Source organism: Neolamprologus multifasciatus, chromosome 3 (genome assembly GCF_963576455.1).
Source record: "Neolamprologus multifasciatus chromosome 3, fNeoMul1.2, whole genome shotgun sequence".
Lineage (NCBI taxonomy): Eukaryota > Metazoa > Chordata > Actinopteri > Cichliformes > Cichlidae > Neolamprologus > Neolamprologus multifasciatus.
The window spans coordinates 1,818,586-1,832,330 of NC_140441.1; the positions used below are offsets into that span (position 1 = coordinate 1,818,586).

Here is a 13,745-nt window from a genome sequence, read left to right on the forward strand (position 1 = left end):
CAGGTAAACAGAACACTTGGATCATCCTTCTGACTGAGGTTACCTGCATGTTATGATCAGCATGTAGAAAGTGACCTGAAACAGAAACTGATCACCTGAGCCAAGACACCAACCGCTCACAGAGGACGAGCTGCAGCACGTTAGTATCTGAGGAAATAAGTCAGCATGTGTCAGAAACATACACTGCTCAAAAAAAATAAAGGGAACACAAAAATAAGACATCCCAGATCTGAATGAATGAAATGATCTTAATACTTTGTTCGTACATAGTTGAATGTGCTGACAAAAACCAAAAAACTACACACAAGAATTATCAATAGATATCAAATGTAGCAACACATGAAGATATGGATTTGGAGACACACTCAGTGGAAAAAACACAGGCTGATCCAACTTTGATGTAATGTCCAATGTCAAGTCAAAATTAGGCTCAGTGTGTGTGTCCTCCATGTGCCTGTATGACCTCCCTACAATGCCTGGGCACACTCCTGATGAGGTGGCAGATAGTCTCCTGAGTGATGTCCTCCCAGACCTGGACTAAAGCATTCACCAACTCCTCAGCAGTCTGTGGTGCAACGTGGTGTAGGTGGATGGAAAGAGAAAAGATGTCCCAGATGTGCTCAATTGGATTCAGGTCTTGGGAATGGGCGGGCCAGTCCACAGCGGCAATGCCTAACATAAGCTGCCTTCCTTGCAGGAACTGCTGACACACTCCAGCCACATAACGTCTAGCATTGTCTTGCATTAGGAGGAACCCAGGGCCAACTGTACCAACACACGGTCTGACAGGGGGTCTGAGGATCTCATCTTGGTACCTGATGGGAATCAGGCTACCTCTGGCAAGCACATGGAGGGCTGTGCGCCCCCCAAAGAAATGCCGCCCCACACCATTACTGACCCACTGCCTAACTGGCCATGCTGGAGGATGTTGCAGGCAGCAGAACGTTCTCCATAGCATCTCCAGACTGTCACGTCTGTCACATCTACTCAACGTGAACCTACTTTCATCTGTGAAGAGCACAAGGCACCAGTGGCAAAGTTGCCAATCTTGTGTCCTGCACAGTGTTGGGCTGTAAGCACAGCCCCCACCTGTGGATGTCAGGCTCTCATGCCAACCTCATGGAGTCTGTTTCTAACTGTTTGAAAAGACACCTGCTCATTTGTGGCCTGCTGGAGGTCATTTTGCAGGGCTCTGGCAGTGCTCCTCCTGCACAAAGGTGGAGATGGCCGTCTAGCTGCTGGGTTGTTCCTCGCCTACGGCCCCTTCCACGTCTCCTGATGTACTGGTCTGTCTCCTGGTAGTGCATCCATGCTCTGGACACTATACTGACAGACACAGCAAACCGTCTTGTCACAGCTCACATTGATGTGCCATCCTGGATGAGCTGCACTACCTGAGCCACTTGTGTAGACTCCGTCTCATGCCACCACTAGAGTGAAATCACTGATCAAATGTGACCAACACATCAGCCAGAAAGCAAAGGTACTGAGAAGTGGTCTGTGGTCACCACCTGCAGAACCTCTCCTTTATTGGGGATGTCTTGCTAATTGCCTATAACTTCCACCTGTTGTCTATTCCATTACCCAACATCAGTGTTGCTTCCTAAGTGGACAGTTTGATTTCACCGAGGTGTGTTTGTCTTGGAGTTACATTGTGTTGTTCAAGTGTTCCCCTCTTTTTTTGTAGTGTATGTTTATTTTAATATCAAGAAGAAACCAGCAGGAGCAGGATGACTGACCAGAACATAAGAAGATGTCTGATTCTAATGGCAGGAGTGTTGACTGAGGTCACACAGGGACATGGAGTTGCTTTTGGTTCTGGGAAAGTGATGAATAAAGTAGATCGTAACAAACAGAAAGAAACAACAACTTAGCCTCAGCTTATGAAGCAAAGCGTGACTGCCAGCACCAGACATGCTAACACCTGCAGAAACCTACAGACCTGAGCTGACAAGTACAACCATCACTCACTAACACAGCAAATCCATGACAAATAAGGAAAAGCAGGAACTACATGTTTCATCTGCACACACAGATCCAGTCCTAATGAAAAGGAATAAAGGATCCAGAAACAGTGATTTCCCCTCATCGTGGCCCTTCCTCTGCTTCAGGCATGTGAAGACTACAGGTGTGATGCACTCTGGTCACTAATTGGTCTTCTGCAAAGTGAGGAAGAGCGAGAGAGCTCTGGGGCTTTTCTACAAAGGTCAAACATAACGTCTGAGTGTAGTTTTGAGTTAGTGTTTATCTGAGTGTCCAGCCAACAGCTCTGGACAAAAGCTCCAAGCTGTTACAGTCTGGTATCTGTAGAACACAGCAGACAGGTAAACAGAACACCTGGATCATCCTCCTGACTGAGGTCACCTGCACATTATGATCAGCATGTAGAAAGTGACCTGAAACAGAAACTGATCACCTGAGCCAAGACACCAACCGCTCACAGAGGACGAGCTGCAGCATGTTAGGATATGAGGAAATATTTCAGAAATATATGTTTATCATCAAATCAAGAGGAAACCAGCCAGAGCAGATACATGTGCAGGCAGAATGAAGAGCTGCTGCTGCGTTCACAGCCCCTCTGTAACACGTTGTCCAGCTTCTCCTGCTTACAGTGCAAGCTGCTGCAGGTGGAGGTTGGATGGTGTTGCTTAGGAGAGCTCCACAGTGACAGATGTGACAGGAAGTGTCTGAGTGTCTGCAGCCAAAATCAGGGCCTTTCCTCCCAACATGAAGGAAAGGAGCTTCAGTGCTCCCTTTAATGTCTCCTTTAGCTGAGGAGAAACTGGAGCGTCCTTTATGAAAGGACACGTTCAGCAGAGAAAAAACACAAACAGATATTTGAACCAGCAGGGGGAGCTAATCAGTGGAATGTCTGGCTGTGACGCAGGTTAATGAATGAATCCAAGAGAAGAAGAACAACAGCAGCCTTCAGTCATTCGCTGGCTGTGTCCCATTTCAGGGTCTGCACGCTTGAAGTACGCGCACTACGCGTACTACGTACGGTGCGTACTATAAGTACGAGAAGTGCGGAAGTGAGAGGCTTGTGAAATGGGACGGTATATGCTTCGTCGCGCTGTTCAGGTTGCCTAGCAACCATGATACTAACCGTGAGACACGTTACATACAGCTTTGTTTGACAGAAATGAAGGAGAAAATTGTTTTGTTGGCCATTCATTTTTGTTCTGACATCACTTTGATTAGTTGAGTATCTGAGGCTGAGACCACAGGACTGTAAAACATGATTCAAGGGCTTCATTTCTGTACTGAACAGTCATTTAAGATTAGCTAGTAAATAATAATTAGTTAATGTTGTTCATGAGACTAAAGTCATCTCACTATGGTAATGTAAATATAATATGGCCAATATTATAGTATTGTCAGATTATTATGATATATATATATATATATATATATATATATATATATATATATATATATATATATAATCTATATCACTGACTTTCAGCTTGTTGTGTTTGTGGATATATGACTGACTTTAATTATCCATAAAATCATCAGATTCTCTGTAAGATTAAGGTCGACTATATGTATATTTAGAAGTAGAGGCTTTAAAACCAAGTTAATGCTGAAAGTACAAACATCACTAGTGTCACATGACTTTGCCGACATGTGGCCAACAGCAATGTTTTAATGTTCTTCATTATTAAACATTCGCACATGAATAAGTGACGTCATATTCAGTACTTACTTTTGACAGTTCACTTTTCGGCCGCTCCCTTCTGCCGTATTTTGCGGCAAAATTATCCACACCCACCGCCGCGCTATGAATTGTGGGATATATGGGACCACGAAGCGTGCACCGGACCACGCTTGATATTTGGGGAAATCGACGGCGCATTTGGAGTATGCATTTGAAGTACACTTCGAATTGGGACAGCCGTCGTCGCGTGGCGGTGACGTAACCGCACTTAAAATGCGTACTTCAAGCGTGCAGACCCTGAATTGGGACACAGCCTTCGATCTGTCAACTTATCAGAAGTTCAGTCCTGTAGGTTATTTAAGGCATTAAATGTCTAACATCATCAGTGAAGAAATATTCTAACTCAGTACAAACCTTTATTTTTCTTCTGTTGGCTTGCGCCTGTCAAATTATCATTTGTTGCACCGATGACAGTGGCCTCCTTGATTTTGCGCTCAAACCAGCGTTCCTCCCTGTCCTGGACAGGGAGGAACGCTGGTTTACGTTTACGTGAAAAGGGAAAGACCATCTCTGAATCGAGGAGGGGGCCTAAGGGTACATCTTTCGCCATCTTACAATGCTGTGATTGCAGCCATTCCCCAACTTCCTGTGAGTGGTACTCATGGCCATTGATCAGTGGGCTTTGATCAGTGGTTGTTGATCAGTGGGTTTTGGTCGGTGGTTGTTGATCAATGGTCATGAGAATTTGCATAATTAAGATTAAGGAACTGACCTCCCAGCCCATTGTTCCATCAGTGGGCTGGGAGGTCATAATGCAAATGTACTGTTTATAAGATTGGGGAAACCTGCAGTCAGCTGAGACTGAAGACGTCACTTGGATGAGTGACGACACGTTTCTCCCAGAAAACGCTACGTCCAGATGAACAGAATCAACTGTTGGAGGTTTGTGCTTTCAGATTTGTTTCTATATGAATGAGTGCAGCCTGAGAAAACCTCTGACTCGATCACACCATTCACAGAGCACACGTCCTGTTTGTCTCTCATATAGATTTCAAAGGATTTCCCTTCATAATAAAACACTGAATCACAGTAAATTGGAAAAATCTCTTCAGACTTCTGAGAGAACTCCATAAACAATCTTCAAATGTATGTTAGTGCAACAGAAGCAGCTGCAAAACTTTGTAGCTGCATCATTATTCCCCCTTTACTCAATTCAGTTCATTTTTAGAGAACCAAATCACAACCACAGCGTGCGTTATATTGTAAGGTAAAGACCCGACACTACCACAGGGCCAAAAGATCTTACAGTCACAGATTTTCAGGCAGCTGAACTCTTAAGTTTGCTCTTCAGTTGGGCAGAGCTGCCTTTTTTTCAGTAGCCAGCTGCTAAATGCTAACATACAGAAGCTGCTCCACATATGGCTGGCTTTTTTTTTTTGTGCCTTCATCGCACTCACCCACTCAGAAGAGAGACTCCTTTTGTCCTGGACACACCTTCCTGAACCCACACAGGCTATTTGTGCACCACATCTTAACTCTTCATAGAGGTTATACTCATGCCTTGGAAATGTAGACAGAGCTCTGACACATCGAGGACAAAACCAAAATGATAATAATTGTATATTATTCAAAGTTAACACTGGGCAGTAAGTGCAGGCTAAACGGGGGACGTTCCTGTGTAGCAGCAGAAGCATTGTAGGAGACAGAGATGGCACCTTTTTTTTTAGACATAAAGGTCGTGGTGGAGGTTGAACTATCAGGGGAAAAACTTTTAAAGTCACGTTCTTAGCGGGGATTTGGGTGAATACTCTGAACATCAATTTTTTTTTGTCCTGTTGACTTTTGACGTTTAGATAATTCATCAAAATAATTTCATATCTAAGTGCTTGGATGTATTTTAATATGTCTGCTAAGCAGATGTTCCAGCTTTATATCAAATAGTGGTTAGTGTGTTGTAGAAGCACTCCAGTGTGCCGTGCAGCAGTTTTCTCATCAGAATCAGAATTCTGATTCTAATTAATTATTAGTCATTACATGAACTGCAGATAATTCCATTTTGTTTATTTATTTGTGGTATGTGTTGTGTGTACCTGTAAAGTGGTTTTAGTGTGGCATGTAGTGTATGGTTTGCTGTGGACAGTCAGGGACTGGCTCGGTATTGTCTGTGGAAACACATGTTAGTTTGATGTTAACTTATTTTACCATTAGGTGGCGCTGTTTGTATTTGTTCCTGTGAAAGCTGTAACAGTGATAGACTTGGTTAGATGAAGGTGTGAAATTCACTTCACACACACAGAGTTCTTTATAGCCAGATGCCACGTTTATTTTGAGTTTTCATTTGTTGTGAGAGTCCACAGTCTGGACAGGTCTCAGCTGTTCCCAGCTTCCCCTCCGCTCCTCTCCTGTCTCACTAAAAAAGGAAACCGTCATCAGGCCAAATGCCATCAGCTGTGTTTTCACCTGCCTCTCCAGCTCCCTCTCGTTGAGCTCGCTGCACCACTCCTCCCCTGCAGCCGAGCCCGGGACCACACCTCCGCCACAGAAGGTTTATTTGGCTACATTAACAAACATGATCGGATTATACAGCTCATATGGAATCATGACACAAACATGGTTTTACCTGCTTTTAGTGACAGGCTTTGTAATTCAAGCTGAGGATACAATGGTGTGATACAAAGATTTACAGCACACGAAGCAGAAACATTCAAACCTTCACCATATCTGAACTACATAAAACAAATATCCTGCTACAGTTTAATAATGAACCAATCCAGCAACAATGAAGGAAGAAACCAAGATGCTCCTGACTCTGGTAAAGGAGAGGAAATGAAACACAGACTGCTCTCTGCAAATATCTAACCTGCAGATAATAATCTGTTGGTCATTTTTCTCCCATTTCAAACCCAGAGACTGTAAACACTGAGCAGAAACACAGAGTTCACCCCAGAAAATCTACATGTGCAGCTAAGAAGTGACTTTAGGTTTAAACTTTAGTGTTTTATACAAATAAAATTAAATTTCTCATTCTCCCTCTGACTGACCCACTCGTGCTGCCCTCCTGTGGTCATGGCTGCAGACATGCCACAGTCTTCAGTATTTCCCCCTGAAGCCCACCTCTCAAAGCACACTACATAATCAGTGACCCAAAGCCACAAATGTGCAGTGCAGGAGTACTGCAGCCCCAGCCACACGAAAGGAGTCGAGGCCTTTTTGGCTCTTTCCTGGACCCATCGCTGCTCCTCAGGGTTGCTGATTGAAACCAGGTCATGGTGGTTCTGTCTGCAGTAATTCAAGGCTTCCTCCCAGGTTTTGTTTTCCCTGATCAGGATCAGATTATCTGCCACAAAATCAGAGAAAACATGAAATCAGTAAAATCTGGACTTCAAGTCTCTGAAATGTTTTATTTTGTTCTTCCAGTGAAACTGGACCAAATATCCAGTGATTCTTGAGATGAATCAGCAGCTCTACAGAGAAATCTCTGTTCCAACCATCAGCTAAACATCTTCACCTCTGACAGAAGTTCAACATACATGCAGAAATAAGTGGCTGAAGAAACATACTGACCTAAATCCTCTCAGTGACTCCAGCTGTTCATCTATTGGACAAACAGCTGAGATAAATCTGTGTAAACTCACCATCATAGCAGAAGAAAGGCTTTCTTTGGTCACATCCAGCAGAGCTCCATCTTCCTGATCTCTCTAACAGAGTCGTAGCACATGTCCTGTTGTTTAGTCCATCATTAAATGAGTCCATGTCCCAGTATCTGAAAGAGAAGTTACTCCCATCTGACCACCTCCAGCTGTCTCTGAACAGGCCGATCCACAAGTTCACCTTAGAGCCTGTAGAGTTCTGCAGCGTCTTAAACTCTTCACTGTATATCTGATCGAGTCCACTGGCCAGGTCAGTGTGATGCTGTCTGCAGTAGCTCTGAGCCTGAGTCCAGGTCACAGACGTCTCATTCAAATGAAAGGTTTTGTTGTTTTTCATCGTTTCTGTCAAATCAACAGAAAAACAAAATAACATTTTTATCAACTAATTTGTCTCATTCTTCAAACTATCGCTTTCAGGAACATGTGATATAACACAGATTATAAACTAGATTATAACATTATTAAATATTGTTTCATCATATTACAGTTCACATATTCTCACCGTCATAGCAGATGAACTGAGATGTCTCACTACATGGAACATCTGCCCACTTGTCTCTTGTCCTCACACAGTTTTCAGGGTATACTTTGTCATTTGGCTCTCCATCTCTCCAGCAGGTCTTATTTTCAGTGTATTCCTCCCCCGGCAGAGACCAGTGCCACCTCCTGTTGTTTCCTGGCTCGCTGTACAGTCCAATCCAGGCTTGTGTTTGACTCTGTGCAGAGTCTTGAAGTCTTCTCATGTCTGTCAGGTCAAACACTTTGGCCAGGTCTGTGTAGTTCTCTCTGCAGTATGCCCGTGCTTCATCCCAGCTCATCTCTTCTTTAATAAAGTGGTACTCATACAGCTGACATGTGATGAAGACACACTGACCTAAAACAGAAGAAATACTGTTGAATATCTGCTGATACAAGCAGGAAACTCATGTTCCCATCAAACTGTCCAGTTTACAGGTGAATCCTGGATTTTCTCAGTAAGAGTTCATTTGTTTAATGAGTCCTGATCAAACTAAAGGATTTTAGGTGGAAACAATCAGGAGCCCTGGTAAAATGATCACTCACCCATCAGAAGAAGCAGAAACAGACTCCACTGCATCGTCGCTCTGTCACATGAAAATGACTTTTCTGTCATTTGGAGGAAACAATGAATCCAGCAGCTCTTCAGTGTTTGATGGACACGCAGCACTTTATATTAAACACAGATATCTAGTTTATCACACACTGCTGTAAGAAATATATGATTATTCTTAATAAATGATCATCTGTTTAAAATTGTCCAAGAAGAAAGAAGCAACAGTTCAAATGTGGTCCACACAGCACCTCTGTACACAGACATGAAATGAGCCTGCAGGTTTGAATCTGGTTCTTCTCTGGTGTTCATGCAGACAGCTGTGCAGGAAATAACCATCTGTACTAACACACACTCTCTTTGTACTCAGTATTTCAATATTAAAATATAGTTTTTACCCCTGACTCAAAGACACAGTGTTAATATGAAAAAAAAGGGACTCATTTACATTAAACTATAGAAAAAGGACAGAAACATCAAACACTGGACTGTCCAAGAAGCAGAACAAGGAAGTTTCATTCTAATATCTAAACATGACTTCCTTGTTTGTTTGGTGGTGCAGGTGCAGGGGAGGGCTGTGACAGCAGAGGTACACCTGGACAGGTCTCCACTCTGTGACAGAAACATGAATATGAGTCTGTTGATTTTTGAAAATAGAAACATAACGCTGCCTGTACTGATCAATATTGCTGGATCGCTCTGACGCTGACATGATCTTATAAACCTATCAAAGACTTTTTGCATGTACTGACGCAGCAGTCAATCCTGTTCAAGCTCGCCCTCCAAATTCACCCATCGTTGAGCTTGTAGAGCTCAATAAATGTCTGTCAGTGCTGATTATTCAAACTGTGTTTAAAACGTGACTCATTCATTGTCAAAAATATCTCCTCTGGATATGCAATTGTTTTTAATACAGTGGCTTGCAAAAGTATTCGACCCCCTTGAACTTTTCCACATTATTATTGCTATTATTATCACAGTATTTCAATATTAAGATACAGACTCCTCCCCCCCCACCCCCCACCCCCCATGACACAAAGACACAGTGTAGATATGGGGTTATGAAAGGACTTGTTTATATTTCACCATGGAAAAGGAAAACAATGAACTTTGGACTGCCTAACAAGCAGAAACAGGAAGTGTGATTATAATGTCTAAATCAGTGGTTCGGTGGACTCAGTGGTTCGGTGAGTCGGTCTCAAGGGTTCGGCAGAGCCTCCGCCGTGACATGCACGGCTCATTTTGTGCACCAGTAAAAAACATATCTATGTCTTGAATTTGAAAAAAATCATATTGTATTTTTCAGTAAAGAGGGGTTCAGTGAATGCGCATCTGAAACTGGTTCGGTACCCCCAACAAGGTTAAGATCCACTGGTCTAAATATAACTTTTTACTGTTCGTTCAACATTTTTATATGTGATGCTGGTGAAGGGGAAAGCTGTGAAAGCAGCCTATGACTCGATTTTACATCTCAGGTTTTAAATACCAGTCCCTACATTTGAAAATTAAGCATGTATGAAAGTACATGTCAATATCACATTTGGTTTTCAGTAAATTCTGAAGAAATAATTAAATTATCAACCTTTCCTTCTAACTTTATGTTACATCATTGAAAGAGTCTCCACTCTTACACCTGTAGGTGTAACTAGACTGCAGAGTCCTGGCGCTTAACACTACATTACTCTGTGTCTGAGGACCCCCTTTCCTTGGGGTGGACCAGTTTTTGGCACAGCATGCTTTCGGTTTAAAACCCACTCATACAAACTTAAAGAAGCTTGGAAAGGATCTCTTTGAGTTTCTTGAAGATGTTTCACCTCTCATCAGATGACGTTTCTCCGGTCCCTGCAACCTTTCGGATAAATTTATTTCTGATGGTTCACAGTAAAGCCTTGCAGAAACACAGGTTTTGATTGTCAGGTCCCAGGACCCTGAGGCTGGACGTCTGTTATTTACACTAAAATGGATTAATACTCGGGTTTTTACCTTTACTGTTTCTCAAAGGGTTAAAAGTGATGACGATTTAGACTTTAGCTGCAGGGTATTTTATTGAAGCCGTTTAGCATGAGCAAAGCAAAAGAAAAAGCAAATAAATAAAAGTCACAGTTTAATAAATCACCTGAATTACACTAATCGGCTTAATCTACTTTGAAATGATGTTGATTTTGTTCTTATTTATGGAGGAGAAAGGCTGAAGAAGATAAAGCACAACAGGATCCAAGGATGTTCTTATCTCTGTGTTGATGATATTTGATTAGTTGATGATAGTCACCCAACAGGAAAGCAAGTGTGATGTAACCCCCAAATCCTCCTGAATTAATCGTCTAACATGGCAACAATGAACAGAGAAAAAGCCAAAAATACAAAATCAATTTGCAGGTTCACAGTTTGGGCTGCAGTTGATTGCTCTGCCATCATCTTACATTTAGTTTTAGTTAACTAAAAGAAAGATTATGATCACGGTAGAGTAAACACAGGAGAAGATTAGACACCGAGGTAGGGACAAACCACGATCACTCAGAACTGAAGGGTATTAAACTTCATGAAAGAGCTAAGAACCCCAGAGCTGGAAACTAAACGATCCCATAAGAAGTCCTTTGTACACTAAAACCAGACATAAACCTCTCAAAGAATCTAACCCAACTGAGAATATCATTAACAGACAGTCCAAAACATAAACCTGGCTAACTGACCCAGGGCCGTAACAGCAGGTCTTTGTGATTTGTTTTCCAGCTTTTCAGAGCTACAGACTGAAGTTTCTGGCCATTCTTCTTTACATAATCTCTCCAGTTCAGTCAGTTCGGATGGAGAGTGTTGGTCTTCCCACAGTTTTTCAGCAGTATTATAATCTGGACTTGGACTGGGCTGTCCTAACACATGAATATACTCTGATCTGAAAGCACTCCATTGGAGTTCTAGTTCTATTAGGGTCATTTCCCTGTTGGAAGGTGAACCTCTACCACAGTCTGCAGTCTTTTGCAGCCTCTACAGGTTTGTTTTCAGTATATTTATCTCCAGCCACCCTCCCATCAGCTCTGAGCACCAGCCCTGTCCCTGCTTAAGAAATGCTGCCACCACCATGCTCCACTATGGGGATAGTGAGGTCAGGTTCCTGTGGAGTGTTAGGTTTCCACCACTCGTAGTGTTTTGCATATAGGCCATGAAGATCAGTTATGGTTTGACCAGACCATCTTCTGCAGAGTAAAGGAGGGTGACTGCAAATGCATGCCAAACATTTCAGACTTTTATTTGTAAAAACCTTTGAACACCATGGATAATTTTCCTTCCACTTCACAATCCTGAGATAATTTATGCTGGTCTATCACACATTTAAAACACAATTAAGGTTGTGGTGGTAACATAATCAATATGTAGAAGTTTAAAGGGTATAAACACTTTTTCACTGAACACGTTGAGCTATATAGCATGTCCAGAACATTTAAAATACTATTTAATGTAACCATATAAGGAGGTAATTAAAAGAAAAGTCAGTGTAGCATGAATGAGGCATGGCCGGTCCACATGTCGGATTTCAGAACCATTTTATTTGACGCGGTGGCAGCTAACGAGCTACCAGCCACACATACTTAACACCACAACCCTAATTCCCCTTATTTAAGTCGGCGGGCGTAATTGCATATGTCGCGCAGGTGCATCAGCCTTCTCTGTGAGAAAGGGAGTCGGCCCGGACCGTCAGCACCGCCGACCACCAGTTCAGCTCTCAAACAGCATTTTTTCTGTATTAAATGTTTCTGTGATGGTGATGTTTCAAACATCGCTCACATAAGTTATCATTTTAAGATCATTTAATTTAGTTTGTGAGCAATGCTTCAGGTTTCCCCTCCAGCCAAAATCCTTCAAAAAAAGAAGAAGAAAAACTGTGAATACATTCTACACATCACCCTGCTGTTCCCACAAACCTACAATAATGTGACAGCTTTTAAACTTTATTCAGACCACTTCACTGTCTCACCGTATGAATCAGTGATGCTGCTCACACTCAGTGTCTGAGTCAGTCAAAGTGTTCCTGTTTACACTGTAAAAACTTTCCATTTTATGTGAACAAAGCTCATGTAACACTAATGAAGATTTGACCTTTGCAAGTATGAAGGAAGCGTGAGAAGTCAGTGAGTCATGCAGATTTCTGTGTTTCTGCTTTCAGCACCTTGATAATTTGTTTGTTGATGCAAAGTAGATTGAACCAATCGCATATCTGTGCTGTTTTGAGGAAACAAACATTAGATATGATCAACAGCAGAGACAACCACGCACCGAGAGCCGGCTCATTTTAATGACTACAGCCGAGCACCAACGTGTCACAGCAGCCATTTCAACAGGAACAACTTTCCTTATTTCTCATTTCTGCTCTATTAAAATGCAGATGCTTAATTTATGAAATTATTAACACATAGCTGGTATTTCATAGGTTACACATCCTTAAGTGTGCTTCTTAACATGGATATGACTGGAAGGTGGGCCCACTCCACAGGTGCTGATGTAATTGTTGTTTCTGAAACTTGGCTGTCCAAATCTAGTCCAAATAGTGTTTCTTCAGTTAAAAACCGATTTAATGTTTCATATGGTGAGCTCATTAGTGGTGTGTGTGTGTTTGAGTGATTGCCAGAGAGAGACTATGGTTGTGTCACATGTGAATAGCCACATGCAGATATGCAGAGGCTGACTGAGGGGATAAAAAAAGATAGCTTTTTAGTTGCTGACTGCAAAGATACAGACATGAAACATAAAAAGGATGGAAAACCTCAAACTTGAACCATACGAGGAATAAAAGACCCTGGTGGATTGTCTGCTCACACTCTAACACAAAGCACGAGGAGACAACAGCTACATACACAGAGAAGGGCAATTAGGGGAAGTGGAGACAGCTGGAGGGGAGAATGAGACACAGGTGGGCAAAATGATGGCAGACAAGACAAAAGAAGGAAAATATGAATGGACTACAAACAGAGGACTTGACATGAGAGGACCGATCACTAAGGAATGAATTAACTGTAACACAACTGAGAACAGGAAGCAAAACTAAACACCCCAAAGAATACATAACATAACATTAAACAAACCTTGGGTCACAAATATGAATGAAATAAAGAGAAAAACAAAATCCAGAACTCAGACTGGACCTAGAACCATGTTGTTGTTGTTTTTCCTGTAAAGCACTTTGAGCTGCAATGTGTGTTATATAAATAAAGCTCTGTTTGAGTGGTTTTTGCATACAGTATATTTTTGCTGTATTTGAATATTGAAATGGTGAGCTTTCAGGCATCTGCGGCAGAATCACTGGATTCTGTCACAGGAGCTAGCTTTGTTCCCACCACAGGTTTACTCAGAGACAGACACCTGCTGAAACACT

The 13,745-nt window shown here is 42.2% G+C and overlaps 1 protein-coding gene across 1 annotated transcript; it reads right to left on the reverse strand.

Annotated features, from left to right (window-relative positions):
- Positions 1-5,725: 5,725 nt before the first annotated feature.
- Positions 5,726-9,330, reverse strand: LOC146521009 (macrophage mannose receptor 1-like). Its single transcript, XM_085154492.1, has 4 exons — positions 8,374-9,330; positions 7,814-8,185; positions 7,297-7,653; positions 5,726-6,998 (listed from the first exon to the last, which is right to left on the reverse strand). Exons 1-4 carry the CDS (start codon positions 8,441-8,443, stop codon positions 6,652-6,654), a joined length of 1,146 nt encoding a protein of 381 aa, XP_085010618.1. The 5' UTR covers positions 8,444-9,330; the 3' UTR covers positions 5,726-6,651.
- Positions 9,331-13,745: the final 4,415 nt, after the last annotated feature.

Bases quoted from the DNA above. Each gene is read 5' to 3' on its own strand.
- LOC146521009 (XM_085154492.1), bottom strand. From the start codon at position 8,443: ATGACAGAAAAGTCATTTTCATGTGACAGAGCGACGATGCAGTGGAGT. The intron at 8,186-8,373 runs GTGAGTGATCAT...CTTCTGTTTTAG, and splicing joins GTTTCTGCTTCTTCTGATGG to GTCAGTGTGTCTTCATCACA. The intron at 6,999-7,296 runs GTGAGTTTACAC...ATTTTGTGGCAG, and splicing joins GCCTTTCTTCTGCTATGATG to ATAATCTGATCCTGATCAGG.